Source organism: Leptodactylus fuscus, chromosome 3, assembly GCF_031893055.1.
Source record: "Leptodactylus fuscus isolate aLepFus1 chromosome 3, aLepFus1.hap2, whole genome shotgun sequence".
Lineage (NCBI taxonomy): Eukaryota > Metazoa > Chordata > Amphibia > Anura > Leptodactylidae > Leptodactylus > Leptodactylus fuscus.
In genome coordinates this window covers 132,177,077-132,204,621 of record NC_134267.1, presented here as the reverse complement: position 1 = coordinate 132,204,621, position 27,545 = coordinate 132,177,077, and the positions used below count along the sequence as shown (strand labels likewise).

At 39.1% G+C, this 27,545-nt stretch overlaps 1 protein-coding gene across 8 annotated transcripts in view; it reads left to right on the top strand.

Annotated features, from left to right (window-relative positions):
• ADGRB3 (adhesion G protein-coupled receptor B3) overlaps window positions 1-27,545 on the top strand; it is a 690,055-nt gene that overhangs the window by 614,100 nt on the left and 48,410 nt on the right. For 7 of the 8 annotated variants that reach the window (XM_075268342.1, XM_075268340.1, XM_075268341.1 and 4 more), the window contains 3 exons: window positions 3,746-3,841; window positions 19,333-19,372; window positions 24,802-25,505. In XM_075268342.1, the coding sequence (XP_075124443.1) occupies window positions 3,746-3,841; window positions 19,333-19,372; window positions 24,802-25,499 (834 nt within the window). In that variant the 3' untranslated portion in view covers window positions 25,500-25,505. Of the gene's footprint in view, window positions 1-3,745; window positions 3,842-19,332; window positions 19,373-24,801; window positions 25,506-27,545 lie in introns of those variants that run through there. The other variant, XM_075268344.1, reaches the window with a different exon arrangement.

Below are 27,545 nucleotides of genomic sequence, written 5' to 3'. Positions count from 1 at the left end.
TATTTCTTTCTTACCTAATTGTGTATACATGTAAACTTTTTCTATCGGTATGGTATAAAGTGTATAGCTGTATAGCTTATTCTACTCACTATACTCATAGCTTAGTTATACCTTCAGCTTACTCAACCTGTGTAATATGTACTGCATAAAGGGTAAGGTTAAAGGGGTTAAAAGTGCACTCATACACTTTTAGCAGTGTTTTCAGTGACTTCTAGGTGTCTTTGGTATCTTCTGCATTTATTTACATGTGTAGCTTCCTACTATGTAACTTCCTGTGAACCTTCCACAATATCTCCCTGTCACTGCTCCCCACCCTCCTCTCTCACTGTGTTACACCCCCCCCCCCGTCTCCCTAGCTAAACTATACTAAACTATCCCGCCCACTACTAGCTCCCAACTCCGTAGGTCAACTATGATAAGATATCCTGCTCACTGATAGCCCTTCTCACGTAACTAAGGCCACCCCTTGTCCCATCGCATCATACTTACCTAGGTCCAATGTGGGAGATAGTGCCTCCTTTCCTCTTCACTGTGCACAGCCTGGAGACGGTGCACACAAATCGGAAGTAACTGAGAGGCCTGCACAGTAGAGATGGATTGCCATCTATACTGCGCATGTGTTGCAGTCATGTCCCGACTGCACAGGTACTAGAAGAGAGGAGATGAGAAGGAGCCGTCCTGGACACAGGAAAACATGTAAGTATTGATGAGGATGGGGGGGGGGGGGGGAGAAGAGTACTGGTGACGTTCCATTCTGGAAGCCGTGAAACAGGATGTCGCTGGATTATCAGATAATGTCCCTGGGGCGGTCACATGATGGCCCCAGGGATATAGTTAATTAACTAATTATACATTTATTTTAAATACAAGTAAACTAGAAGTTAGGTGGGGGAGGGAATTTAGTATAGGGGAAGAATTTGAGTATTTCCCGGACAACTTCTTTAAGCTTCTCTTTGTACTTAGATTAACTGCAGCAGGGTGCTTATCATTTGAGGCAGGCAGAACATTTGCCACTCAAATAATTAAAGGGTTTTTTTTTTTTGGGGGGGGGGGGTTAGGGCTGATGTTACCATTTTTATATTAATATATATAATCCGTATGAAAGTAATGTTATGTACAATTAATGCTAAATGAGTAGAACCAAAAAGAATAAGCTCCATTGGTACAGTTACAGTATTGTCACGCTATAGAATATTCAGCATAATGTTTACAAAGGTTTAACAGTTTTTAAAGACTAACATTTTCCCTAAAGTGTTTGTTTCCAAGATACCTGAACTTGAATTGTTTGACATTTCCTTAGTTCAGAGCGGAGTGGTTGCCTTGACTACTAATGCTGTTATGGATGACTAAAGATGTTGTGGATGACTATAGTTGGGAAAATGTGCAATTTTGCAGCATTTCAGCTCTTTGTTACATGTACATATGATATGTATTTTGAGGTAACATTTTCACTAGGACTTACAGTACCATACCCACTTCAGAACCAAGAGCATTTTGAGAATTTTCTTTTGCATTGATGACTTTTTTTCACTTCTATGTTAAAAATTTAAGTAGTTTAATATAAAGTATTGTTCATTAGTCATTGGGAAGGACCGACAATAAAAATATCTCTAATACTATAGGGTCCTCTCAACATTATGACTCAAGAAGGCATCAAGAGAAACAAGATACAAAGGTAGAGGAGAAGAGTGAAATAAGGAGGAGGCAGGAAAGGAAAAGGAACAAAAGACAAAAAAATGAGTGTGTGGGGGGGGAGTTATCCTGGTATTCAGAGGAAGGGAACCCATGAAGACTCGAGATCAGCAGAGATATGTGGAGTGTAATACTCTCTGTACTAGGAGTGATTCATAAAAACAAGACTTGAAAAGCCACAGTAGAGTGGAACATAATCCAAGACAAGGTCAAGAGATGAATAAAATGTAACAGTATGTTCCTGCTATTGATTTATGAGGCCAATATTTTCTCCAGATAACCTAGGTCTATCTAGCTGTACATCCTATTGCTCATCAGGTGGTTTGTGCAACTACTTGCCTACACGAATTGCACACAGCATTGCACACATTGAAAGCAGCTGGTAAAACCCACAACAATAATTCAGATTCTGCTGATTTAAAATACACCGCATAGGTCACTTTGCAATTCAAGTTTTAGCCACAGCATGTGGGTGAGATTTAGTGAAATTGTACCCACAGTGCTGCTACTGTACAGCTGAGAGTATACTCCATGTGTCCCCAGTAAATATGGAAGCAATGCACACATACTTTATAAAGCTAGTGAAAGTTATAATTCATAAATACCATTGAACTTTATTATACGTTACACAGAAAGGTGGAGGATATGACTTTGAGCTACTGAAAAAATTATTAGCATGTCTACAGTGTCAAGGTATGTGTACTGAAATATGGAGCATACTGTATTTATATATCATTGGACACAACTAATAATCAGCTATTCAAAGGGAAAAGACTTCGCTCTAAGTGGGCAGGTCATGAATGTTAGAACAGGACTATCAGCAGCTCTGAAGCTCAATTACAGTTTAGTAATTTAATAGATTAAACATATTGATTAAATATATTACTTTGTCTCAACTACAGTAAATAACATTTTACAGGTGAGTGCTACACTGTTTTTATGGACCATTCAGAAATGTATTCAAGAGCCACTAGAGAGAAGTAGACTTGGGAACAGACAAGTAATTATAGATGAGAAACCTCTAAATTAAAAAAAATTAAAAAATTTAAAAAATGACTCTAATGATGAAAAATAATGATTAACAAGATGTTTTATAGGATTAGAGCACAGAAAAAAATTGTGTAGGACCTCTGACTTTCAGAACCACAGCAATTTATCATGACAGATTTTGCTAGGCGTTGATATCAATGTTCAGGAATGTTGGCCCATGAGCTGTTGCTGAAAAATAGATGGATGTACTGTACTGACATGCACAGAACACTGTGCTCTAAGTTGCCCCAAAGACATAGAACTAAAATACGGGAACGGTGAAGACCAGATAAAAAAAAACTTACTGTTTTGGTAGCCCCACCATCCAAATGTCCACAAGTATCACAGGACACAGGGTGTGCCATGAAACCATCCCCCACATCCATACTCCATCTCCACCAGCCAGAACTGTTGACACCTGATAGGAAAGGTACATCAAGTCAGGCTGCTTGTGCCAAACTCTGACCCTTCCATCAGTATGGTGCAAGACATATCCTGATTCAACTCAATTTCCACCACTCCATAATCCAGTTTTTGTATTCTTTTGCCCAATGGAGTTTTGCTTCCTGTCTTTTTGATAGACCACAATGGCATTCAAACTGGTTGTCCGCTGTCATAGCCCATCTGTGTTAAGGATCAATAACTTGTGCATTCTCTTGTTGGTTGGAGCACCAGCGTTGTGTTGTCTGGAATATGCTTGACTGTGCAATACCTATTTATCATAACAATTTTTGACACAAAATCTCCACTATTCTAGCATTGATAACATATCTAATTTCTATACAGGAAAGCTCAAATCTTGAAAGTGTAGATGTCTCTAATAAAGTGGCTATTCAATGTATATTAAAGGCAGCCAAAAACTAAATACAGCACAAATATAAAATACAACACTACTCTGTATTTATTTAGGCAGAGGATCTTGTTCTGTTCTTGTGTATTCATATTATAACGATGTCTCCTGCTAGAAATGATACCATAAACTATGCACTTAAACGTTAAATGCGATTTTTATTTTTTCTTCTAGGTCCAAGATGCATTCAGATGTCGACTGAGAAACTGCCAGGATCCAATAAATGCAGATTCTTCAAGTTCCTTTCCCAATGGACATGCGCAAATCATGGTTAGCTCTAATTTTATTATTAACATATATGCAGATTTACTTGTCATTTTTGTAAATTTGGAGAAAAACAACTATGACGTCTTATGCAAGTGAGACAATTGGTGCACTAGAGGTGGGCCTTCAGCCCTGGGAACGCTACTCTTGCCCCTCAAACCATTACTATCTCCTGTTCTGGCTATCCCATTGATTCTCTCAATGCTATACCATCACCTATCCTGCAGCAGCAAAAGAAGTGCTCCCAAGTATACTGTTTATCTCTATGTGTTCTGTAATGCGGTGGTATCAGTAATATATGGTTGAGGGAAGTGGTAGACTCCCTTCAAAATGTTAATGGACAAAATAGCATCTGCTTGTTAAAAGGGTTGTCCAGTGTCCAAGAAATATACTTGCTTTTCTCTAGAAACTGTGCCACATGTGTCCATGAGTTGTCTCTGGCATTGCCGTTTAGTCCTATTCATTTGAATTGGGAAAAGCTATAATACTACGTACAGCACATGGACAGACATGGTACTGTTTCTAGATAAGAAACCAAATCCTTTGTGAGGCTGGTGGTCCATGTCTGCTGGAATCTCTTCTCTCTTGATAGCCATAGCTGTCATAATACTCATTAATTTCCTCTATGCTCTGTCCTTGCAATGTCCTCCTAGTCTATGCTATTTGTGTTCCCAAGGTGCTTGCTCAGCCCTTCTGATTCTTAAAGGGATAGCATGAGTGCACCCTGGGTTAGCATGCATGTTTATATAATGTATCTTTCCATTGTGCATAAACTCTCCCCGTCCTGATTTCAGCTTGTCCCCTGACCATGCCTTTGCCTGTCCATTAATAAAATAAAATAAGATAAGATGAGATAATATTTTAATAATCCCACTATGGGGAAATTCAGTGTGTTACAGCAGCATGGATAATGCATAGAGATGAGCGAACACTAAAATGTTCGAGGTTCGAAATTCGATTCGAACAGCCGCTCACTGTTCGAGTGTTCGAATGGGTTTCGAACCCCATTATAGTCTATGGGGAACATAAACTCGTTAAGGGGGAAACCCAAATTCGTGTCTGGAGGGTCACCAAGTCCACTATGACACCCCAGGAAATGATACCAACACCCTGGAATGACACTGGGACAGCAGGGGAAGCATGTCTGGGGGCATAAAAGTCACTTTATTTCATGGAAATCCCTGTCAGTTTGCGATTTTCGCAAGCTAACTTTTCCCCATAGAAATGCATTGGCCAGTGCTGATTGGCCAGAGTACGGAACTCGACCAATCAGCGCTGGCTCTGCTGGAGGAGGCGGAGTCTAAGATCGCTCCACACCAGTCTCCATTCAGGTCCGACCTTAGACTCCGCCTCCTCCGGCAGAGCCAGCGCTGATTGGCCGAAGGCTGGCCAATGCATTCCTATGCGAATGCAGAGACTTAGCAGTGCTGAGTCAGTTTTGCTCAACTACACATCTGATGCACACTCGGCACTGCTACATCAGATGTAGCAATCTGATGTAGCAGAGCCGAGGGTGCACTAGAACCCCTGTGCAAACTCAGTTCACGCTAATAGAATGCATTGGCCAGCGCTGATTGGCCAATGCATTCTATTAGCCCGATGAAGTAGAGCTGAATGTGTGTGTTAAGCACACACATTCAGCACTGCTTCATCACGCCAATACAATGCATTAGCCAGTGCTGATTGGCCAGAGTACGGAATTCGGCCAATCAGCGCTGGCTCTGCTGGAGGAGGCGGAGTCTAAGGTCGGACCTGAATGGAGACTGGTGTGGAGCGATCTTAGACTCCGCCTCCTCCAGCAGAGCCAGCGCTGATTGGCCGAATTCCGTACTCTGGCCAATCAGCGCTGGCCAATGCATTCTATTAGCCCGATGAAGTAGAGCTGAATGTGTGTGCTTAGCACACACATTCAGCTCTACTTCATCGGGCTAATAGAATGCATTGGCCAATCAGCGCTGGCCAATGCATTCTATTAGCTTGATGAAGCAGAGTGTGCACAAGGGTTCAAGCGCACCCTCGGCTCTGATGTAGCAGAGCCGAGGGTGCACAAGGGTTCAAGTGCACCCTCGGCTCTCCTACATCAGAGCCGAGGGTGCGCTTGAACCCTTGTGCAGCCTCAGCTCTGCTACATCAGAGCCGAGGGTGCGCTTGAACCCTTGTGCACACTCTGCTTCATCAAGCTAATAGAATGCATTGGCCAGCACTGATTGGCCAGAGTACGGAATTCGGCCAATCAGCGCTGGCCAATGCATCCCTATGGGAAAAAGTTTATCTCACAAAAATCACAATTACACACCCGATAGAGCCCCAAAAAGTTATTTTTAATAACATTCCCCCCTAAATAAAGGTTATCCCTAGCTATCCCTGCCTGTACAGCTATCCCTGTCTCATAGTCACAAAGTTCACATTCTCATATGACCCGGATTTGAAATCCACTATTCGTCTAAAATGGAGGTCACCTGATTTCGGCAGCCAATGACTTTTTCCAATTTTTTTCAATGCCCCCAGTGTCGTAGTTCCTGTCCCACCTCCCCTGCGCTGTTATTGGTGCAAAAAAGGCGCCAGGGAAGGTGGGAGGGGAATCGAATTTTGGCGCACTTTACCACGCGGTGTTCGATTCGATTCGAACATGGCGAACACCCTGATATCCGATCGAACATGTGTTCGATAGAACACTGTTCGCTCATCTCTAATAATGCAGTAATATATTCAAGAAAGAACACAAACAAGCTCATCGCAGATAGAAAAAAAAGAAGATATTAGGAGTCATGGCAACTAAGAAGAAAAAAGACTCAAGATCATTTAGTTCTCTGTGCAGAGTGATCTCCACTTAGCCTGGTGTTGATTATGCAATCTGGCCACGGTTGAGAGGAAGGATCTCCGATAACGCTCCTTCTCACACTTGGGTCTCATACATGGGATTAGAGTTGTTCTCCAGCATGGAGCTCACCACAAACAGGATTCTTTTGTCACCCACCACCTAGACTGTGTCAAGGGGGCTCCCCAGGATGCTAAGTGTTGCTATACCTCGATCTGCCTGGGTCAGTTTTCACTGAACATAGAGGTAGAAATGTGGTGCAACTGCAGCAAAGTCCAGATCCATTTAACAGCCAAGCCTTAGGTCAAATCTGTTCAGCCAAAAGTAGATTCATACCCACTATGTTCCATCCTTTTTTTTTTTTTTTTTTTAATATTCTTGGAGTTCAGCTGCTTAGTCTCTAAACCTACTATTCCATACAATGTGTAAGTAGATATTGCTATTAGTGGATATCTAGGAGGATTGAAAAGTATAGAATGTTAGTATAACTCCGGTATATAAATGGCCATAGACGTGTAATATTCTTGCTGAAGACAGCTATCAGACCCAACTGGGACTGGGAACAGACTCAGCTCAGATCGATTTTGCATTTATTTCAATAAAGAAAAGGAGTAGCTGCCAAAAATGAGGATTAATAACAGACCTTTTGGATTCTCATTTCTCAGAAAACATCCCATGTCAGTCAGTTGTCCATAAATATTAGAATTTAAGCAAATCTTGTCAAAATCTGGATGATCCATTAAAAAAAATGTAATGCATATGGTCAGGATGCTATTTAATTGCGATACTACATACCTTAAGAACAAGTTACAAGGAGCATAAAAAAGATGTTTCAAAGAGTGTGCACCCCCACACTCAAAAAAGTATGTTTCTCAATAGTGGCAGTCCTAAATTCTCAATAAGTAGAAGGTATTATTTTATGTAGCTACCCATAATCCTGTGTTCTGGTTACACGTTGATATTGAGTCGATGTTTCATTTGAGTTAACAATAATTTGTTTAAGGTATAGGTACTATATGGATGGTAATATAGGTCTAGAGAAAAGGAGAGTTGTAAAAAAAAAAAATTGCTTTGTCACTGTTATGCTGATGGAAAAATTTCCAGTGCAAAAGTTACTGTAAACAGTATTTTATTCCCATCAGGACTGAGACAATTTTCGTTTTAGTGTTTGTTTTCCCTTCCTGACCTCCACGAGCCATAACTTTCTTATTTTTATGTCAGCATAGTCATATAAGGCCTTTCTTTTTGTTAGATAAATTCTTCCTCATAATGGCTCCATTTAATATTACATGTGATGTCCTGGGCAGCTGTAAAAGGACTATGAATTGGGTAGAATTGCAAAAAAAAAGTAGTTGCACCATTTTCGTAAGGACTCTCTTGTCACAATGTGGTAAAAATGACATTTCACCTTTATACTGTGGGTCAGTACTATCACAGCAAAACCTCATTTATCTTTTTTTTATTATGCTTTATACTGTTAAAAAAATATAAACTTAAAAAAAATATATTGTTAGCTTTTTTTAAATATTTTTGTATATAGAGCTGTGTTTTCAGATTTTGTTTTTGCAGTGCAAGGTTTAGTTTTTATTGATCCCATATTAGGGAATGTATGAAATATAACACTATTTATTCTTGTATTTAATATTTATGTGATTTAAAAAAATATATATATTTTTAGCTTTTTAAACTTTTTGTATTCGTTAGATTGTTAATAGAGACCACAATACTACTGTAGAGTAGGGCTCTGGATTAATGTAGCGTTTTCAGGCCTCTTAGCATTCAGAAAGCTTATAGCAATAAAATGGCTTTATAAGTAATCTATAACATATATACAGTTCTATAACTGTATACAGTAAGCCACACATTATTCATCTTTTCTGTATGAATCGTCATAGTAGCAGAGAACAAAATAATTATTACAAATTATTTGATTATTGAAACCTACAACAAAGAAATTGTCTTTTAAAATATATTTAAAAAATCCTTTGTTTTGTTCTATAGTGTCCTTGTCTCACCTCTGATCCCTTTCCGCTTCTTCACTATACTAAACACACACAATTATACAATAACTGTAACCATTTTAGTAGAACATTGCATTTTTGCCCCCAACACGGTGGTTCAGTGGTTAGCCTTGCAGTGCTGTAGTCCTGGGTTTGAATCCCACCAGGAACAACATCTGAAAGGAGTTTATATGTTCTCTCTGTGTTTGCGTGGATTTCCTCCCATTCTACAAAGACATACTGATAAGAAAAAAAATGTACATTGTGATCCCCATATGGGGCTCACAATCTACATTTAAAAAAAAAAAAAGAACTTTTCATTTTTGGAAACAGCAGATTTTGGTACCAATTCGTGGACCGAAACAGTGTTCCTTTGTTGAAACGACACACCACATCTTTGTTGAATCCATTTATGACTTACATGAATATTGCATAGTTTCCAGATTTCATACTGTTATCTCATTGTATCTATGGTATAAACAGCATCAGGCATTATCTAACTAATGTTGATGGTGCCAAATGAGATGACGACATACTGGGTCCTAGGATTTCTTGGAATGGACTGCAATAAAGTGTACAAAATAGAGGCTAGTACTAGTAGTAGATAGTGTAAGTATGTAAGAAAGATACATTGTATTCCAACCAGCACAAAGATACAATAACAAAAAAAAGAATATTTATTTGACAACAAGTTTGTTAAGTTTGTGACACCTTGTCAAAATGTCTAAAATTGACATCAACCCAACCTCAGATAATGCTTTACCCAACGGTACAGTCTTATGGGAACAATTTGGATTACAGATGGAGCTTGAAAGTGACAGGAATTTATACTTGTGAATGTTGTGTATCTGTCATCAAAATGAATTCACCTGTCATTGTCAATAAGTAATAATGTGAAGATTTCATTTTAGGAAATTGCTCTGCTCCCAGATGTATTGGGCAATTTCTATAAATGATACTGTGATCACAAAAATGCCACAGTGGATTTGAATCTACTATAGCGTGCGGGCTTTCTGGAACATTCAGAGGCAGGAAAGAAGAAAATAAATTGATAAAATAATTACTGAATTTATATTTACCATATAATTAGAAATTAATCCTAGCAAACAAAAGATACGTAATATATCAAACATTATATTGTATTTAGTAAACCCAAAAGAAAGAGAATCAAAAGAAACTGAAGACTTGTTGGTTGATAAGAACAGAGATATAAAGATAAGAGCTTATTAATGAAATGTAGTTTGACTTTAATTATGGACACCCTTGAAACTGAGTTTGGGACTTTAAAGGAGTTGTCCAGGACCTGAAGATTTTTTTATATTGATGACCTATCCATGAGATAGATCCTCAGTATCAGATTGGTCCAACACCTGAACCCCGAACTGATCAGCTGATGCTAAGTATATGGCCAAAATTAACCCTGATCCTATTCATGTAAACCACCATAGTGTATGGATCTCCAACACTGTACTAAGCTTAAAGTCCGTATATTGTAGTGATGACACATGGAACTGCAGCCCCACTTCCATTTACTTCAATAGGGGGAGGGCTGCTTCCAGTCGTATATTTAGTATATGTCCTCTGGCGACTACATCAGCTGATCAATTTGGTGTTTTCTTGGACCCTGAGAAATGTGATACTGTGGATTGGTCATCACTATCGAAAATCTTCAGGTCAATATAAAATAAAGTTGGTGCTCTAACATAAAACTAGGCTGAGTTCACATTAATAAATTGTGTATAGACAATAGTTTTAAGCCTGAATGAGACACAATTGATGACATTTGTATGTACTTTGTGCACTGATCCGGCATCCTTAGCCAATAATAACCAAAAAAAAAACATGCTGCATGCTGCATTTCTCCATCTGACACACGGAGACGCAATTGATAAAACTGGACACCACAGACAATCTCATAGAAAACAATGGGATCAGTTCTGGTACGATTTTCCTCTGGTGTTTCACTACCATGCAGAAAGGAAAGGAATTTAGAAACGCAGCCTTAGCAATAAATGGCGACATTTTACATTTTGTGTTAATCTCTTTTAATTATTTGTTACAAAACGCTATACCTGAAGTGTTCCAAATTTACAAAAATAAAATGAAGGAAAATAACAAAAATGATGATGATAAGATAAGATAATCCTTTAATAGTCCCACCATGGGGAAACTCATTGTGTTACAGCAGCATGGATAATACAGTAATATATTACAAGAAGGAACATGATGATAATGAGTGACCCATTAAACATATTACAAAACACCATACCTGAACTGTTCCACATTTACAAAAATAGAATGTAGGAAAATAAAAAAAAAATATCACCCATTACACATAGCTTTTGGATGTAAAATTGAATTCTTCCAGATTAAATGGATTAGTAAATGACATGATATATTGTATAAATTACCATAATTCTAACATACATTTCTGAAATACTGTATAATCGACTTTTGTGCTGATATGTTTCAATATGAAAACACTTAAATAGTTGTCTATGTTGCACAAAGGGTAGAAAGTTAATGCAAGGTAAAACATTTACTAATTTTCTTAAGCAAAGTAACTTGTCTGACTGACAAAGCAGTGCAAACGGTAATTTCCCTACTAGGAATGATTCACCACACAAGTTCTTGAGAGCGGTATATTAGAGTAATTATAAAATGTCACTGTAATGCTGGTTTATTAAATGTCACTTACAGCCAATGTAGTTCTAGGAATAAGTGTCACACACTTCATTAGGAGGCAAAAACCTATTATCCAAACCCAGGAACAAAATAACAAAGCAAAAAATGATTCACATTATTAAGACTAGAAATTATTTCGGCTTCATTATATAGATTTATTTATTTTTTTAAACAAGAGAAATAGTCAAGTTTCACTTGAATACAATATCAAGTGCTTTGTAAATATATAGAATGAAAATCAAGTCTATAACAGTTTGTATTGTGATTGTTAGCGCGGAGGATTATGTATTGAGAATAAATGAGACAAAAGTAATACAGAAGGAGTGATAGGGGGTCAAAAGCAAAGAAAGGTTATGTACTAAGGTAGCAAAGTATAAATGACACCCGCTGCCAAGGTATGAGATACCAATTTAAGGGAGTCTCTCACCAGAAACTTCAATATGAAACCAGCAATACTGCACTGTAGGGGACACTATACCAACATACCTTTATATACTCTAATAAATACACCATTTCTTTGAAAAAGCCATTTAAAAAATATAAAATTGAGGCTCAAGTGCAATGGGATGTGCCATAGCCTGTGTACTACAAACCTGAATATTTAGCCCTCAGAGGCTTTGGCACGCCCCACTGCACTAGAGCCTTCTTTGGTGTCTCAGTTGGATGATAATGGTATAATCGCCTGCAGTGAATGTACTATATGTGACAATCATTACTACAGGACTAGTACACAGACTCGGGGACCACCAGCGGTGCTGGAGCTGTGGCCATGGAATTGCAAGCGATTGAATACATAAGTACTGTTTTTCTCTATTCTTCTATACTGTATGTAACATCTCCCTCCACACTAATACCTCTGACACAATCATCATTATTCTGATGAGCCCCATGTGACTATTGATGAATAATCACAGACCCCACTAATATCACGCAAGAGGATGGAAAATGGTGGAGTCTCCTATACTTAGGGATAAGTGAGTATGAACTGTTTATTCTTTTTCCATTCCCTCCTGGGGCCTCAGATTATGATCCTGTGGGGTCTGAAGAAACCCCAGAGTATAATAATAGCACTTCTGGTTTGAAAAATTCAATCCAAACCAAAACTTGAGGGTAAACATCACAAATATACAGGAGATGAAGCTTGATTGGTTTGTCCATCACTAGTGAAAAGCATAATTTGTAGATCAACATCATAGAGACAACCTACTTGCCCATACAAAGAAAGCCTTGACCTCCTTAAGGGGTTATTCACTTTCTAATATTAAATCTACAAGGGTCTGACACATGGGACCTCTGCAGATCAGCTGCTCTGAGACCGTACATCTCCTGTTAATGTTTACATGCCAGGAGAAACGCTGCTCACTGACCAAACACTGTGTAGCAGCGGCTTTAGATATTGCAGTAGTGTCCCACAGACTTCAATGGTACAGAGAGTGAGCAGCAAGGCTCCCAGTATGTAAACATCACCAGGTGTTGAACCCTTTAGGATCTAATATCGATATATTATATAAATTCTATCCTAAGGATAGGTCATCTCAGTTCCTCCATTCAGCCGCATATGTGTCAGCTCCTCGCTTCGCTGCTGCGGCCTCTCTCGCTGACACATATGCGGCTGAAGCGAGGAGCTGACCTGTGTCAGCTCCTCGCTTCCCCGCTGCCGCTGGCTACCCGGCAGTGTAGACGCGATGTGATGACGTCACATCGCGTCTACAACTGTGCGCCAGTAAGAGAGAGAGGCGCGCAGAGAGCAGCGGGGGAACGAGGAAAAGGTAAGTGTAATGTGGATTATGTGGAACGTGAAACTGGGGGCAGATGAAGGAGAGGACGGCATGACACTGGGGGCAGAGATGGAGGGACATGAATCTGGGGGCAGAGATGGAGAGGACGGCATGACACTTGGGGCAGAGATGTAGGGACATGAATCTGGGGGCAGAGATGGAGGGGACATGAATCTGTGGGCAGAGATGTGGGGACATGAATCTGTGGGCAGAAATGGAGGGGACATGGATCTGGGGGCAGAGATGGAGGGGACATGAATCTGGGGGCAGAGATGGAGGAGACATGAATCTGGGGGCAGAGATGGAGGGGACATGAATCTGGGGGCAGAGATGGAGGGGACATGAATCTGGGGGCAGAGATGGAGGGACATGAATCTGTGGGCAGAAATGGAGGGGACATGAATCTGGGGGCAGAGATGGGGGGACATGAAACTGGGGGCAGAGATGGAGGGACATGAATCTGTGGGCTGAAATGGAGGGGACATGAATCTGGGGGCAGAGATGGAGGGGACATGAATCTGGGGGCAGATGAAGGGTGTATATGAAGCTGGGGGAGAGACGGAGGGGGGACATATAATTTACGGGTGACTGTAGGAGGATTAGGATTATACAGTGTGCGGGCACATGAAAAATTAATGAGTGGGCGGAGTCAACATAACAGTGGGTGGGGCTAAATTTCCTGCGGCGCGCAAAGCGCGCCGCACATTTTGTCCCTCTTTTGGTTCTTCAAAAGTTGGGAGGTATGGGTACAGGGGGCAATAGAAAGATGTTAGAGGGTGGACAGGGGGGGGGATTGTTGAGACATCGGGTGTGCGGCACTGCGGAGAGGGAACTGGGGCAATAATATATAAGTTTTTAGCTGGAGAATAATAATGATGTAGGTCGCTATGCTACTAGCATAGCAGCCTGTTTGGGGGTGGGACTTTCACTTTAAAGGAGTATTCACGTTGCGTTTTTGGCCTCCCTTGCCGGGATACGTTGGTAACCAGTCACAATCAGCTCCCCACTTATCGCTGCATGGAGAACTGCAGGCCCCCCTTTTTTTTAATGGCCAGTTCTTCGTGCAGGGATAAGTTGACAGCTGATTCTGATTGGTTACCAACGTATCCCGGCAAGGGAGGCCAAAAATGCAACGTGAAAAAGCCCTGATGATTTATTAGGAGGGCTTTTATAAATGGTGTTGGCTCTCTATAGGCGCTGTCACACGTAGCAGATTTTACCTGCAAATAGAATCTGATTAAGCCTTGTAATGCTGCTAAATAAAGGGAAATGTAATACATAATTGGTATGACGTAAAATAAGGTAGGGGGGGAAGCCCAGACACTTAGGCTGTATGGGGCCCCAAAATTCCTGATGGCGGCCCTGGTCATCTGTATTAGAAACTGGATAACCCCTTTAAAGCCTCTTATTCTCATCTTTCCTCCCTGTAGAGAAATATCTGATAAGCTGGTACTGTAAAGTAATTTAATTAGCTTGCAAGAAAAAGATTGCGCACTTATTAACTCAGGATAGGAAGTCAGGATACAAAACAAGCAAACAGAATAGCTCTGAATATACATATGCATGTGTGTAGGTAGGTGGATAGATAGAATACAAATAACAGCTCTCTATAAAGCGCACCAAGACATATATAAGTAGAGTTGAAAATACATTTCTACTGTATTTATATAACAGCAACATATTCCACAGAACTTTACAAATCAGGGGATACATGAACTGACAGTATTTAACAATTCAAAGAACTAATGTCTCAATCAATAGGAGTGAGGGCCCTGCTTGTGAGAGCTATGAGTAAGTAGGAAGACACAAGAGGTAAGCGGGCTTATTTGGTACAATGGTCCAGCTATCTTTTAATAAATAAGTTCATATAACTGAAGCTCAATGAGCCATATCTGTGAGTATATACAGGTAGATATTAAGTGCATGGAGTACAGAGTAACTTCTAGATGGAGCAGTAGGTCCTGGGGAAAAGAGTAGAAAACATAGCTTTGGATAAGATATGTTAGCTTAGTGTGCAGAGGTGTAGAACAATGCGATCAGGTCATGTGATAAACCTGCCTAAACAGATGTGATTTTAGAGCATGTTTGAAGTTCCCATAGCTGGGTGTTAATCTGATTGGGGTAAAGTAGTCCAGAGTGTTGGTGCAATAATTAGTATCTACTGTATACATATAAATTTGAGGTTATTGATATACATGTTTGTTCAAACTGTAAAAGGTAGACGTTACTATGCACCCTTAGGAATTTGTTATTTATAGTACCAGTGGTGTAACTACTGAGGTAGCAGCGGTAGCAACTGCTACAGGGCCTTGGACATTAGGGGGCCCGGCAGGCCCCTGTCTTTTTGTTTTACTTAAATAGGCTATTACCTGCTGGAGTAACTCCAACAGGTAACGGGCCCTATTTACTTACCAACCCCTGCTCCTGCTCACGGTTACTTGCGCTTCCCCTTCTGTGGATGCTGGATGTGAGGAACAGGAACAGGTATCAGTAAGTAAGGCTGCCGGCCCATGATCCCCTGTTATCATTATACTCGGGGGTCTTTCAGAGGTGAGGGAATATGAAAAACATTGCTTACTTACTCTGGCAGTATACGGGACTCTTTGGTGATGTCCTAGACGTTATGTGGGCCGGGCCTGCATCATTATGCGTCACGACACAGACCTGGCTCACGTGACATCTGTCCCAACATTGAAGATGGCCGATATCAGCAGGGAGCACGCCAAAGCCAGGGAGAGGTAAGTAACATTGTCTTTTATGTTTGTATCCTCCCCTGGGTCTCCAATCATTATACCCTGGGGTCTAGAAAGATGGGACATAATACTGTGTGAAGGGGCCACTATGGGACATAATAGTATGCGCAGGGGCCACTATAGGGCATAATAGTATATGTGGGAACCACTACGGCATAATGGGGCATAATAGTGTGTATGAATGGGGTTTATATGGGGGGGTACATTCGTCTGGGGGGGGGGGCCATGTCAAATGTTTGCCTTGGGGCCCTGCCATTCCTAGTTACGTCACTCTATAGTACATTATTATAAAAAGTAAAGGACCAGTTGCTTTGAGCAGACATTTGAGTAGTGGAAAGTCCAGATTTCATTCTGTGTCACAACTCTGGGCATTCCCCAGTGGTAGATTTGGAAATTACATGAGAAGGCTACTAGACCACAATACAATCACACCAACATAATTTCAATATTTTCAGTCAGTGTACAAACATTTGTCTTTGTTTTCCAATTAATATACCATTTTGCTGAATTGCTTGTGGAATTCCATGAACTCTAAAATTATTAAAAATATAAAACAATACAATTTATAGCTAACCCTAGACTGGGAAGAACAATGGCTACTTGTAGAATAAATGTAGACGGTAGTTGCAGTGTAATTAAAATTAGATACATATAGTGCACTGGGCAGCAGCTAGAAGATTTAATAAGTATTTTCTGTATGGTGGACTGACTTGATTACTAATATTCATCTTGCATGTCATATTCAAGCCTCTGTATTGCTGCGTGGTTAATACCTTCTGCATGCCTTCACCTCTGTCTTCCAGATAAATGTTGCCATAAATTTTTCGGCATTCAATTTCACTGAAACCTGTTATCATATTTGTTTGGCAGGGATATGTATGTGTTGTAAACAACCCCGCTATTCATTGAACAGTGTTAAGTGTAATCTCTTTAACTATACTAAAATATTTCAGCATGCAATACATCAAAGTGAAAATGTGCAAGAGATAGGGATGTATCTTGAAAGGCAATGTATCTTGTAGCATTAAAAAAAGAATAAAAATAATAAAGAAGAACTTGGACCATGGTTTACGTAGAATATTTGTTGCTTTATTATGGTACATTTCCTAACTGAGTGTCATGATTATATTTCTATATTATGTAGACTAGATGAATTATATAAAGGTAAATGACTTAACTGCATAGGAAAATATCAGTCCCTGAAGCATTACCCAAATTGTACATCATTTCAGAATTACATTAGTTATTAAATACTTTTACACTAAATTACTTTATATTATGTTATGACTTATGTTGTTTTAGCCAACAAATGTGATGAAACAACTTATCTCAAATAGTATAACCCTCACCTAAAGTACCACAATGCATTGCTCTCTAGTGACAGGAAAATGTCAGAATTCCAAAACGAAGGTGAAAAGTATCTCTAAATGTGAAAAAAAAATAGTCAAATTAGTAAAGAAACAGTTTTATTTAGATTTTAACTTTGGTATATTATGGTAATTTTGTGAATGTATGATTATATGAAACTGTAGAAAACAAAATATTGTCAATCTGCAACCCACGTTAATGTATGAAACATTGCAATACTGCATATCTTATTGTTAGAAAGTGGCATATTGCTCATTTTTTAACAGCATATATTTCTTCAAGCTCTGTAGATGTTCAGAAATCCTTTTGAGTTCCTGTAAAGTTGTTCTTTAGTAAACAGAAGCTGAAGTACAGGAAAAAGGAGAGTAGGAGAAAGTGCTGCTGTGAGAGCTCTTCTTCACTCTTACCCCTCGTTCACATCAGCGTTTGGTGGAGTTCGCAGGAGGACCCCCTCCGAACGGAATACCAAACGCAAGTGCAAGCGCTGGTGCAGTAAAAGCACACGGACCCCATAGACTATAATGGGGTCCATGCGCCAGAGCTCTGCAGGAATCTTGCGGACAGGAAAGTAGTTCACCATCTACTTTCCTGCCCGCATGATTCGTGCGGGCAGCGCGTGGCAAGCACACGAGCCCCATTATAGTCTAATGCACCATTGCTTGCAATTGCATTTCTATTCAGTTCGGGGGCTCCCCATGCGGACTCCCCCAGGCGGAATCCAAACACTGATGTGAATGAGGGCTTAGAAAGGGAGGTCATAACGAAGGCATCTGATTGGTCAGACCAAACAGCTCTGCACTTCAGCTTTACAGCAGGGAGAGTCAGTCCACTTAGCATAGACAGAGAGCTACAAGGAGTTTTTATATGGTATTTTTTTATATAATCAAATTTATAAAAAAAAAATTCACAATTGAAATCGGAATTCCGATCCCAATCTTTTCCAGCGGGATAGAGGTCAAAGGTTATCTCAAGATAGGCTCAACCCTATTCATGTATATATCATAAATAGGGTTGAGCGAATGGGAAAGATCGGATCCCGATCAGCGATCGAGCGAATTTCACGATTGCGATTGGCTGAAAAATTATCGGAAATCTGATTTTAAAATCAATCCTGAAATCTCAAGATTGGCTCAACCCTATTGCTGATCAAACATTGCCGTATTTTAGTGGAATACCTTGCAGATATGGCAGTTAGTACCTTCATTCATAGGATTGGTAATATAGGTATGTCTTTGCTGAATTGCACCATGACTGTTTTAAGAGAAAACTGAGTAGTTCTTTGGGACACAAATTAGGGCTCGTTCACATCTGCGCCCGGTCTCCGTTCTGCAGGTTTCCGTTTCCTGCACAAAACAGGCAGGATACGGAAAGCTGCAGGACTCTTTCTCACCCATTCATTTGAATGGGTGAGAAAGCTGTCCGGCCGTGAGCAGCGGTGAGCGTTTTATGCTCTCCGCCGTGAAACCGTTTTTTTTAAATTCGGACACAGAGTTGGACATGCAGTACTCTGTGTCTGGATTAAAAAAAAACGGTTTCGCGGCGAAGAGCATAAAACGCTCACCGCCGCTCACGGCTGGACCCGGTCTGTGGTTCCCGTCTTCTTGCATGCAGAAGACGGAAACCACAGAACAGAGACCTGAACGCTAGTGTGAACCTGGCGTTAGTATTAAGCTCTAATGTCCGTTAAAATTCATATTTAATAAGCAAGTCCACTTTTTAGAAAATAAGGCTGGGTTCACAATACCGCTGCTGTCCGCCCCAGGATTTTTGTCCTATACAGCGGGGAAACTGGACAATGGACGGCTTGCCACTGGTCACCTTTAAAAACCCTTTCAAATGAATGTGACCGCCGGTGCTCGTATGCAGCCTCTCCAACTGGAAACCATTTTTGTTTTTGCATGGACACAAAGTCCTGCATGTAGTGTGAACGCCCCCTTATGTGTTGAAAGGAACACATTGAAATGATGAATATGCATGTTGCTCTTTTCCCAAATTTTTGCTGTCTATTCATTAATGAATGAAAATAATGATATACATGCTTCTGATATATTTAAATATATTGATATATCTATATTCTGTCTTTTTCCACCAACAGACAGACTTTGAAAAAGACGTGGACATTGCTTGTCGGTCAGGTAAGAACATATGTCAAATAAAAATCGATATAGCACTGTGAGACACTACAAGTTTATGATTACAAACAGAGGCTACGAGGTCCCCTGTAGTTGAAAAAATGGGTATCATGCGTAGTAATTTCTCAAAATTGAAATAAAATGGTGCTTGCCAGTGTGAAAACTTGAAACAAGGATAATACTGTGCAGCATGTACTGAATGTAAATTCATTGCCCTTAGTGTCATGCAGTATTTGACATTTCATCATCAAAGATAGAATTCTAGAAAATAAAGTCACACATATATAACACATGTATGCATTAAAGGGGTTGTTGTTACAATATTATATACTAGTTTACTTTGTTTGATCTGCTAAACAGAACAAGTTTCATTTGGAATAATTTAAAGAAACTGTCTAGGTATTGATGTTACATACTTGTTATGAGGCCCCCTGGTGTCCACTAATCCATATGGTTGTCTTTAACCCTTTCACGTACTTTTTTTTTAATTTAAGGGTTAAGGAACTCCTGACAGGGTAGAAAACTGTCTAAGGCTAAAGCCCCACGGGCTGATCCGCAGCCCTAAAGCACTGCGGGAAAAACCGCGACGGGAACCCAGAGCTTTAAACAGAAAGTTCATCCACCTTCTGTTACAATTATATCTACGAGAGAGCCACCGGCGTTTCCATAGATATAATTGACATTCTGTGATTTCCAAAACTGCACCAGTTTGGGAAATCGCAGCGTGTCTGCGCTTTGGTTTTAAACGCAAAGTGGGCATGGGATTTGCATGAATCCAATCCATTTCACAGTTACTGTAAAGAGCCACGATTTTTCCCATACTTTATAACTTGGTATTTACCATTAAAAATTTTGTTTAAAAATGTATAACTGCTGCAGAATCGATTTTTATCTATGTTTCTTTGAAAAAAAAAAGTAATATGCAGGTCAAACATATTCATGGACATGTGGTAAAAACTGGCCTGGTTCTTAAAGGGATCCTGCCATGCCGAAAATACCCTCCAAAACAATAAAAGTGGAATATAAGGTCCTTTAATAGGAGGAGAAAAATATATTTGAGGTCACAAAGAGAGGCAGTGTAGATATTAGTGCATGGAGGGGTAGGTTTCCAGATTTACCTAAGGAATATTTGATACTTTTGTGTCAAAAAAGCAAAAGTGTGGTAGGTGGGATACATTTATTGGCTAACTAGAAATTACATTTACAGGCTTTCAGAGCACAGAGACTCCTTCTTCAGGCATCAACAAATGAACGACTGAGAACTAGCAAGATTCCACACAAAGGCAATTAGTTAGTGACTTGATAAGGTAGGGTAATAAAACTAAGGTTATAAGGGTGAGAACTTGGAGAATTTGGAGTCATCTGGAGTTAGTATGTTGAGGGGGGGGGTGAATTGTGTCCATGTAAGGGCTCATAAATCTAGGTGTTAGATTGAGTCCTTTTGTTAATGATCTGAATTCCCATTTTTTTTTCTTGAAGAGACCTCTAAGGGTCAGTGCACAAGGAGTTTTTTTGGCGCTGATTTTAACGCTCAATCCGCCTCAAAATCAGCCTTAAAAAAAGCCTCCCAATAGTGTTCTGATTTTGAGGTGGATTCAGCATCAAAATCAGCACCAAAAATCTCTGTGTGCACTGACCTTTAAAGATTGCTCCTTGGAATTTTTGTAGTTCTGTGCATCTGCAACCCTTGTGTAAGAATGTGTTCCTTAATGTTAGCAGATATTGTTTCCTGTTTTTGCTGTATGAACAGATCTGAATGTACTACAGAGCTTGGCTGTAGCTGGTGGATTTGCTTATGTGTTGTGGATGAAAGCTGTTCTATCTCAGAGACCTGTAGGTTTACAGTGTATTGCAGTTTGTAGAGTATTGTTATTGATGTATATAGTTAGATTTCACGATGTTTGGAGGGAGTCTGATGGTACGATGGAACTTATTGAAGTTTGATTGAAAGACAGTAGTTTGAGGGGTTTTTTAGCCTGTCCAGATTATTAATTGGTCTTCCCAGATTATCTTCTTTATTTATTTTTGGTAACATGTAGAATGCACTCATTTTGGGATTGTTCAGCAGACATTTTATTTCCACTTTGCTTGGCTAACAGGGAGGTTTATAACAGAGGATGGTATATATAAAAAAAACCAAAAAAACTTGATAGTCTTCAGTAGTTGATACCTTTTTAATGGTTAACTCACAATGATGACAAGTTACAACGTTTCGGAACGTCTCGGTTCCTTTCTCAAGTAAATTTAAGCCATTTCTGAAGGATGCATATTTATATACAAAAAGGGCACATAGGGATAGAATTCCAGGAGGAAAGGGGGGGGGGGTGTTAGTAATTGGTAGAGACAATGTAAACACTTACAGGTCCTTATCAGTTCACAGGTTTCTGTAAAGTGACATAAAACCATGTGACAAATTTAACCCCCTCTCCAGTGTTTGAAGCAGGGTCATAAATTTATGATGGTATATTGGATGGTATATTCAAATTGTGTGGATCAATAGTAAAAGGACTTAATCTTACACCTGGATTTGTGAGCCCTTAGATGGGCACAATTCACCTCCCTAAATCAGACTGACTTCATGTGACTCCAAACCCCTAAATCCCCCAAGTTTTCACCCCTATAACCCCAATTTTATTACCCTACCTTATCTTACTATCTTATCACCTCATGAATAGATCGCCTTTGTGTAGCATCTTGGCAGTGTTGTGCTGAGTTCTCAGTCAATCATTTGTTAATGCCCAAAGAAGGAGCCTCTGTGCTTGGAAAGCTTGGAAATGTAACTTTTCCAGTTTTTGACAAAAAAGTATAAAATGATGAATAATTTTGGCTAACACAGCACTATATTATTTTTCCATACTTCTAGATTTACCTACGAAGAGCCAAGTCTCAGACAGAGACTGAAAATATAATTCACAGCTAAAAAACATGCATTGGGGGCCAGTTTTAGGGGATATTTGGAGAATTTGTGGCTGTTTGTTAGACAAATCTGGGAAATTAGACGTGGCCCAGTGCACTTGCAGGGTATTGTGCTTATCCATAAAAAGATTATCTCTGCATTACTTTTTGAGGTTGCGACCACAAATGTATGTTTCTGCTCCTATTAAAAGCCTCTAAACTATTGTCTTATTGGCTTCATATTTTAGAAATGAGGTATTTTAGAAATAACATTTCCTTTAAGGGGTTAATTAAAATATACTGTTGGGCTGCAAAACAGCAGACACATTTACAAGAACCAGAAATGTTTGAAAATTGTGGTTACTATATTGAACTTTGACAAGTGAAGATGAAGGTAAGAGTTTATGGTTGTTAGGTCAATGTTAATACCTTGAAGCTTTGAAATTAAGTCATCAAAATTATACATTTTAATTATTATTATTATTTATATTTCATCAATATTTTGGCTGTGTATCACAAATAGAAACTGTTTCCAACCCAAAATAGTAGAAAATTATAACTTCCATCTTAAAGCCATATAAATGTGGACCCTATTGGGTACCTGAACTAAAATTCTCCAACCTGAAGCCTGAAGCTGTTGAAAAACTAAACCTCTCAGCATACTGACTGATACATTCAGAAGCCATACTCCTCATTCACATCTGTGTCGGTAATCCGTTCGGAGGAGTCCGCATGGGGACTCCTCCGAATGGACTACTGAACGCATTTGCAAGTGGTGTGCATTGAAAGCACATGGATCCCCATAGACTATGATGGGGTGCATGTGCTTGCCACAAGATCTCAACATGCGAACAGGTAAGTACTTCACAATCTACTTTGCTGTCCGCATGACTCATGTGGAGATCTCGCAGCAAGCACATGGACCCCATTATAGTCTATGGGAATCCATGTGCCTTCACTGCTCAGTGCTTGCAAATGCATTCTGTAGTCCATTCGGGGGGGGGGGGGGGACGAGGGGTTACTGAACATCTATACTATACAAGTAGTCTATAATTCATTATAATATATGCTGCAGAATATGTTGCCACTATATAAATAAAATGTTTTATTATTATTTATTATTCATGGCTCTCCATCTTTAACAAAGCAACAACTCTCATAATATTGTTCTAGTATTTTTGCAATAGTTGGTGAGTCATGGATGAAGAACACAAAGCTAAATTTACCAGATCCATTTATGAGAAATTTAATATAATTCTTGCCATATGTTGGTTATTAGCAAAGTAAAAATGTGGAATGTCTTACAAGGTATATTCTTTACAAAGTGATTCTTCAGAGTCTTTTCCAACTAGCTTATATTTTATCTGTTATGATATAGTCACATATTATCAATAAGTGTGTTATGGCGGGTAGTGTCATCTGCTTATCAACATTTAAATAGACCTAATAGACATTACAGCAAAGTCAGCCACACTAGACAATTTGAGAGCATATGTATAGAGGCCTGAAGACTCTCCCTGACAGATGATGTCATGGGTAAGAAGGATGGGGTATCTTTAATTTAAACAGTCAATTTTTTGTTCTCACAGGAAAAAAGCTTCCACCTGAGGTGACTGGCTGTAGCTTAATCCCCTGCCCCTATTAAGAGAACATGCACATGTCATTAGAAATAGCACACCTCCTCATGGATTAAGCCCACCCTCAGCTGGGGGGGGGGTTCCTGCACTAAAATCTACATAGCTGTTAGTTGGTGTAGATTTCATGAATTATTGATACCAATTTTCTTGCATATATGATAATAACTTTGATGTGGCTGGTAGCTCCACTCTTATCACATTCTTTGACTTGCCCCATTTCAGGAAATTGACAGGGGCAGCGTAAAGAGCAAAAAAAAAAAAATCAAAACCTTTGTCTTGCAGGCCTGTGTGCAGCTTCTGTGTTCAGAGACAGGACAGCAGAGGGATCATCCTCCGATCATGTAATACAGCTGGGGGAAGGGAGGACTCATGACTTCTCTAGGGGTGAGATGGTCACATGGTCTGGTGATTTCATGACGTCCTCACTATTGAGTTAGACAGGGTTTACTGATCCCCTAGTCAACACAGAGGGAGATCAGAGATGCCAAAAGCCTTGAAATTTTTTAATGATGATATTATAAATTAACAAAATCTATACTGTACTAAGAACTGCTATTTTTTAATTCTTTTTTTTTTCCGTACAACCCCTTTAAGATGTATGCTCTCAGTGATTATACATATAGGCCTATGTAAAGTTTGGAGTCTTGGAGATCACTTGAAAGACACAAATATAAACAATGACGTGTTTCACTTGAATACACAGTGCAGACAAGTCTATTATGAGCAGAAGATTAAACGTCAACTGTGATCAACCTTAACCACAGTGTATGTTAATAGAGTTTAAAAAAAAAACGCTTTTCGATGCAAGCTTTTTAATGCAAAATATTTCAGGACTAAACATTTATGTGCTACAAATCAGACATAGAATCATGATATAATATAATGCTTTGTAATTTGCAGTCTTGCACAAGGACATTGGCCCCTGCAGAGCTGCTACAATAACAGGCACCCTCTCCAGGATCTCTCTGAATGATGAGGAAGAGGAAAAGGTGATAAACCCAGAAGGAATGAGCTACTCTACCTTGCCAGGAAACATCATTTCTAAAGTTATTATTCAACAACCATCTGCTTTGCACATGCCCATGAGTATGGGAGAGATGGCTGATCAGTGTCTGAAAAAAGAGAATAGTGAATTAAGACGAACTGTGTACTTATGCACAGATGACAACCTCAGAGCTGGAGACATAGATATGGTCCATTCCCAGGAGCGAATGATGGAGAGTGACTATATTGTAATGCCAAGAGGCTCTGGGAACATGCAGTCACAGATGAAAGATGAAAATAAAATGAACATAGCTATGGATACATTGCCTCATGAGAGGCTATTACACTACAAAGTCAGCCCTGAATTTAGCATGAATCCAGCTGTAATGGAACAATTTGGTATAAATTTAGATCAGCATCTTGTGTCTCAAGAACACATGCAGAGCCTTCCTTTTGAACCTCGCACAGCAGTAAAGAACTTCATAGCCTCAGAAATGGATGACAGTGCAGGATTATCAAGGAGTGAAACAGGTTCAACAATATCTATGAGCTCCCTAGAGGTTTGTACTTTACATTTTTTACATGTATTTCATATGTATGTGATGTTTATGTGATCATTGGAGATTCACCGCAAAGGTGTACTGTATAAAATATAAGTATATACACTGTAACCACTGAATATATATACTGTATGCAAATATATATATATATATATATATATATATATATATAGTATTCACAGTATTCAATATATCAATCGATATATCATGTGCAATTTTAGAATTTTAGAGCTGCGTTTGTTTTTAGATCGCCCCTTGTAAGTGCAAGATTTTTCCTCATCGTTATCCTAGAGACTTTTATTATATAGACACAACTACATTAATACCAGAAGTTATCAGTTAGTTTGCAGTTACCTTGCAGTAATTTTAAATCGATTTTAAGCAGCAGAAAGAGCAGAAGAACATTTATAACAGATTTATTGCTCTTTCATGTGCATTCTAATCGGCACTGTAAGGGGAAATAACCTATCTTAAGGGAAAAACTAAACATGTAAATTTACCATAAAAAGGTACTGTATGCTTAAACTAAACTTCGATTTTTTGCTTCATATGTTTCATAGTAAAGAGGCCATTTCTAAATTGGTTAACCACTTCCTGACTATCTGATGGCTTTAAAGCATACCTCCATTAATTAAAAATGTCTCAAATTAATTGTACATGTAAAAATATGAAACTTTGTAATATATGTTAGTAAAGAAATGTATTTTTTTCTCCACTTTTCAATCAGAGTTATTACAAATTAGTCTGTGGGAAGGGGAGACTGCCTGAAAAGACACTCAAATAATTACTGCTGCTACACTGTGCTATTCTGTACTCTTTTAACACTTTTAGGTTTGTAGATAAGAGGTTACCATTGTACAGAATTAGGCGATAAATCAATTAAGTAGGCTGACAGTAACCTCCTACTCCACTCTCCCATCTACAACTACAGTAGTTCTGCTTGTGAGACTGAAGACAGAGTCTAATCTTATGTAAACAAGGAGTCAGATTGAGGATAAGGAGGAGGAGAACCATTAAGTAGTGGAGAAGGGAACAGATATCCTTAATAAGATATATTACAAGGTTTGTTATATTCTTCTGTACTAATCCTTTATGGAAAGTTGTTTATAAATGGCGGTACGCTTTAAACTCCAGTTGTCTGGGATCATTGTTGAAATTATGTTGTAGAATGTCATTAAAAAGTCGGCAGTTGTATAGAAATTGTTCAGTTGTAGAAGAGGGAGCCACGGTAAGACTCTCCATAGACAAGGCAGAGACAGTTTATTACTATGCCCCCAAAAAATAAAAAAAAAACCATACATAAGGAACACCACAGTTTCTAGCCCTATTCAATGACCCAAAACTTTATATCTTGCAAAAAAGACCATAAAAAAAGGAGAAACAATTATAAACAAGTATTTTAGTGGCACTATGTTTTAACCACTTCCTGATCTGCTCCGTACTATTACATCATGCTGAGCGTATAGTTAATGCTCAGCACTGTAACAGTACAGTGATCTAATATCTCTGGCACAGGAGCTGTGTCTGCAGCATTACTTCCAGCACTTGGCTGTATTACACAGCTGAGGCTCGGGGCTAGCCATCAGAGGTGGAAGATACTACAACTCCAGTGGATTAACCCCCTAGATGCCGACATCAGCTGTAACTATGGTATCCAATTAGATTGCAGAATCTGAGGTGTAACAATGGCAACCAGGAGGCCAAGCAATAGCTTCCTGACTGCTGTTCCTTGAGAGACATAAGGAACCTATGTGCAACATACTGCAATAAAACGTATTGCAGTACATTGTACAGGTGATCAGAGATTCCAGATTCAATTCCCTTTTGTGGGACATTAAAAAATATATTTAAAAAAAAAGTTCAAAAAGTTTAAAATAAAGTATGAAAATAAACCAACAAAAAAACACCTTTCCATTAAAAAAACATTAAAAAAAACAACAAACAAACATGTTAGTTATGTGCATATAAGTTTCCACTATCTAAAATAACGTTATTTATCCAGTATGGTGAACACCATGAAAAAAATATTCCACAATGCGCAAAATAACATATTTTGTCACCTTGTTTTCCCTTAAAAAATAAATAAATAGTGATCAAAAA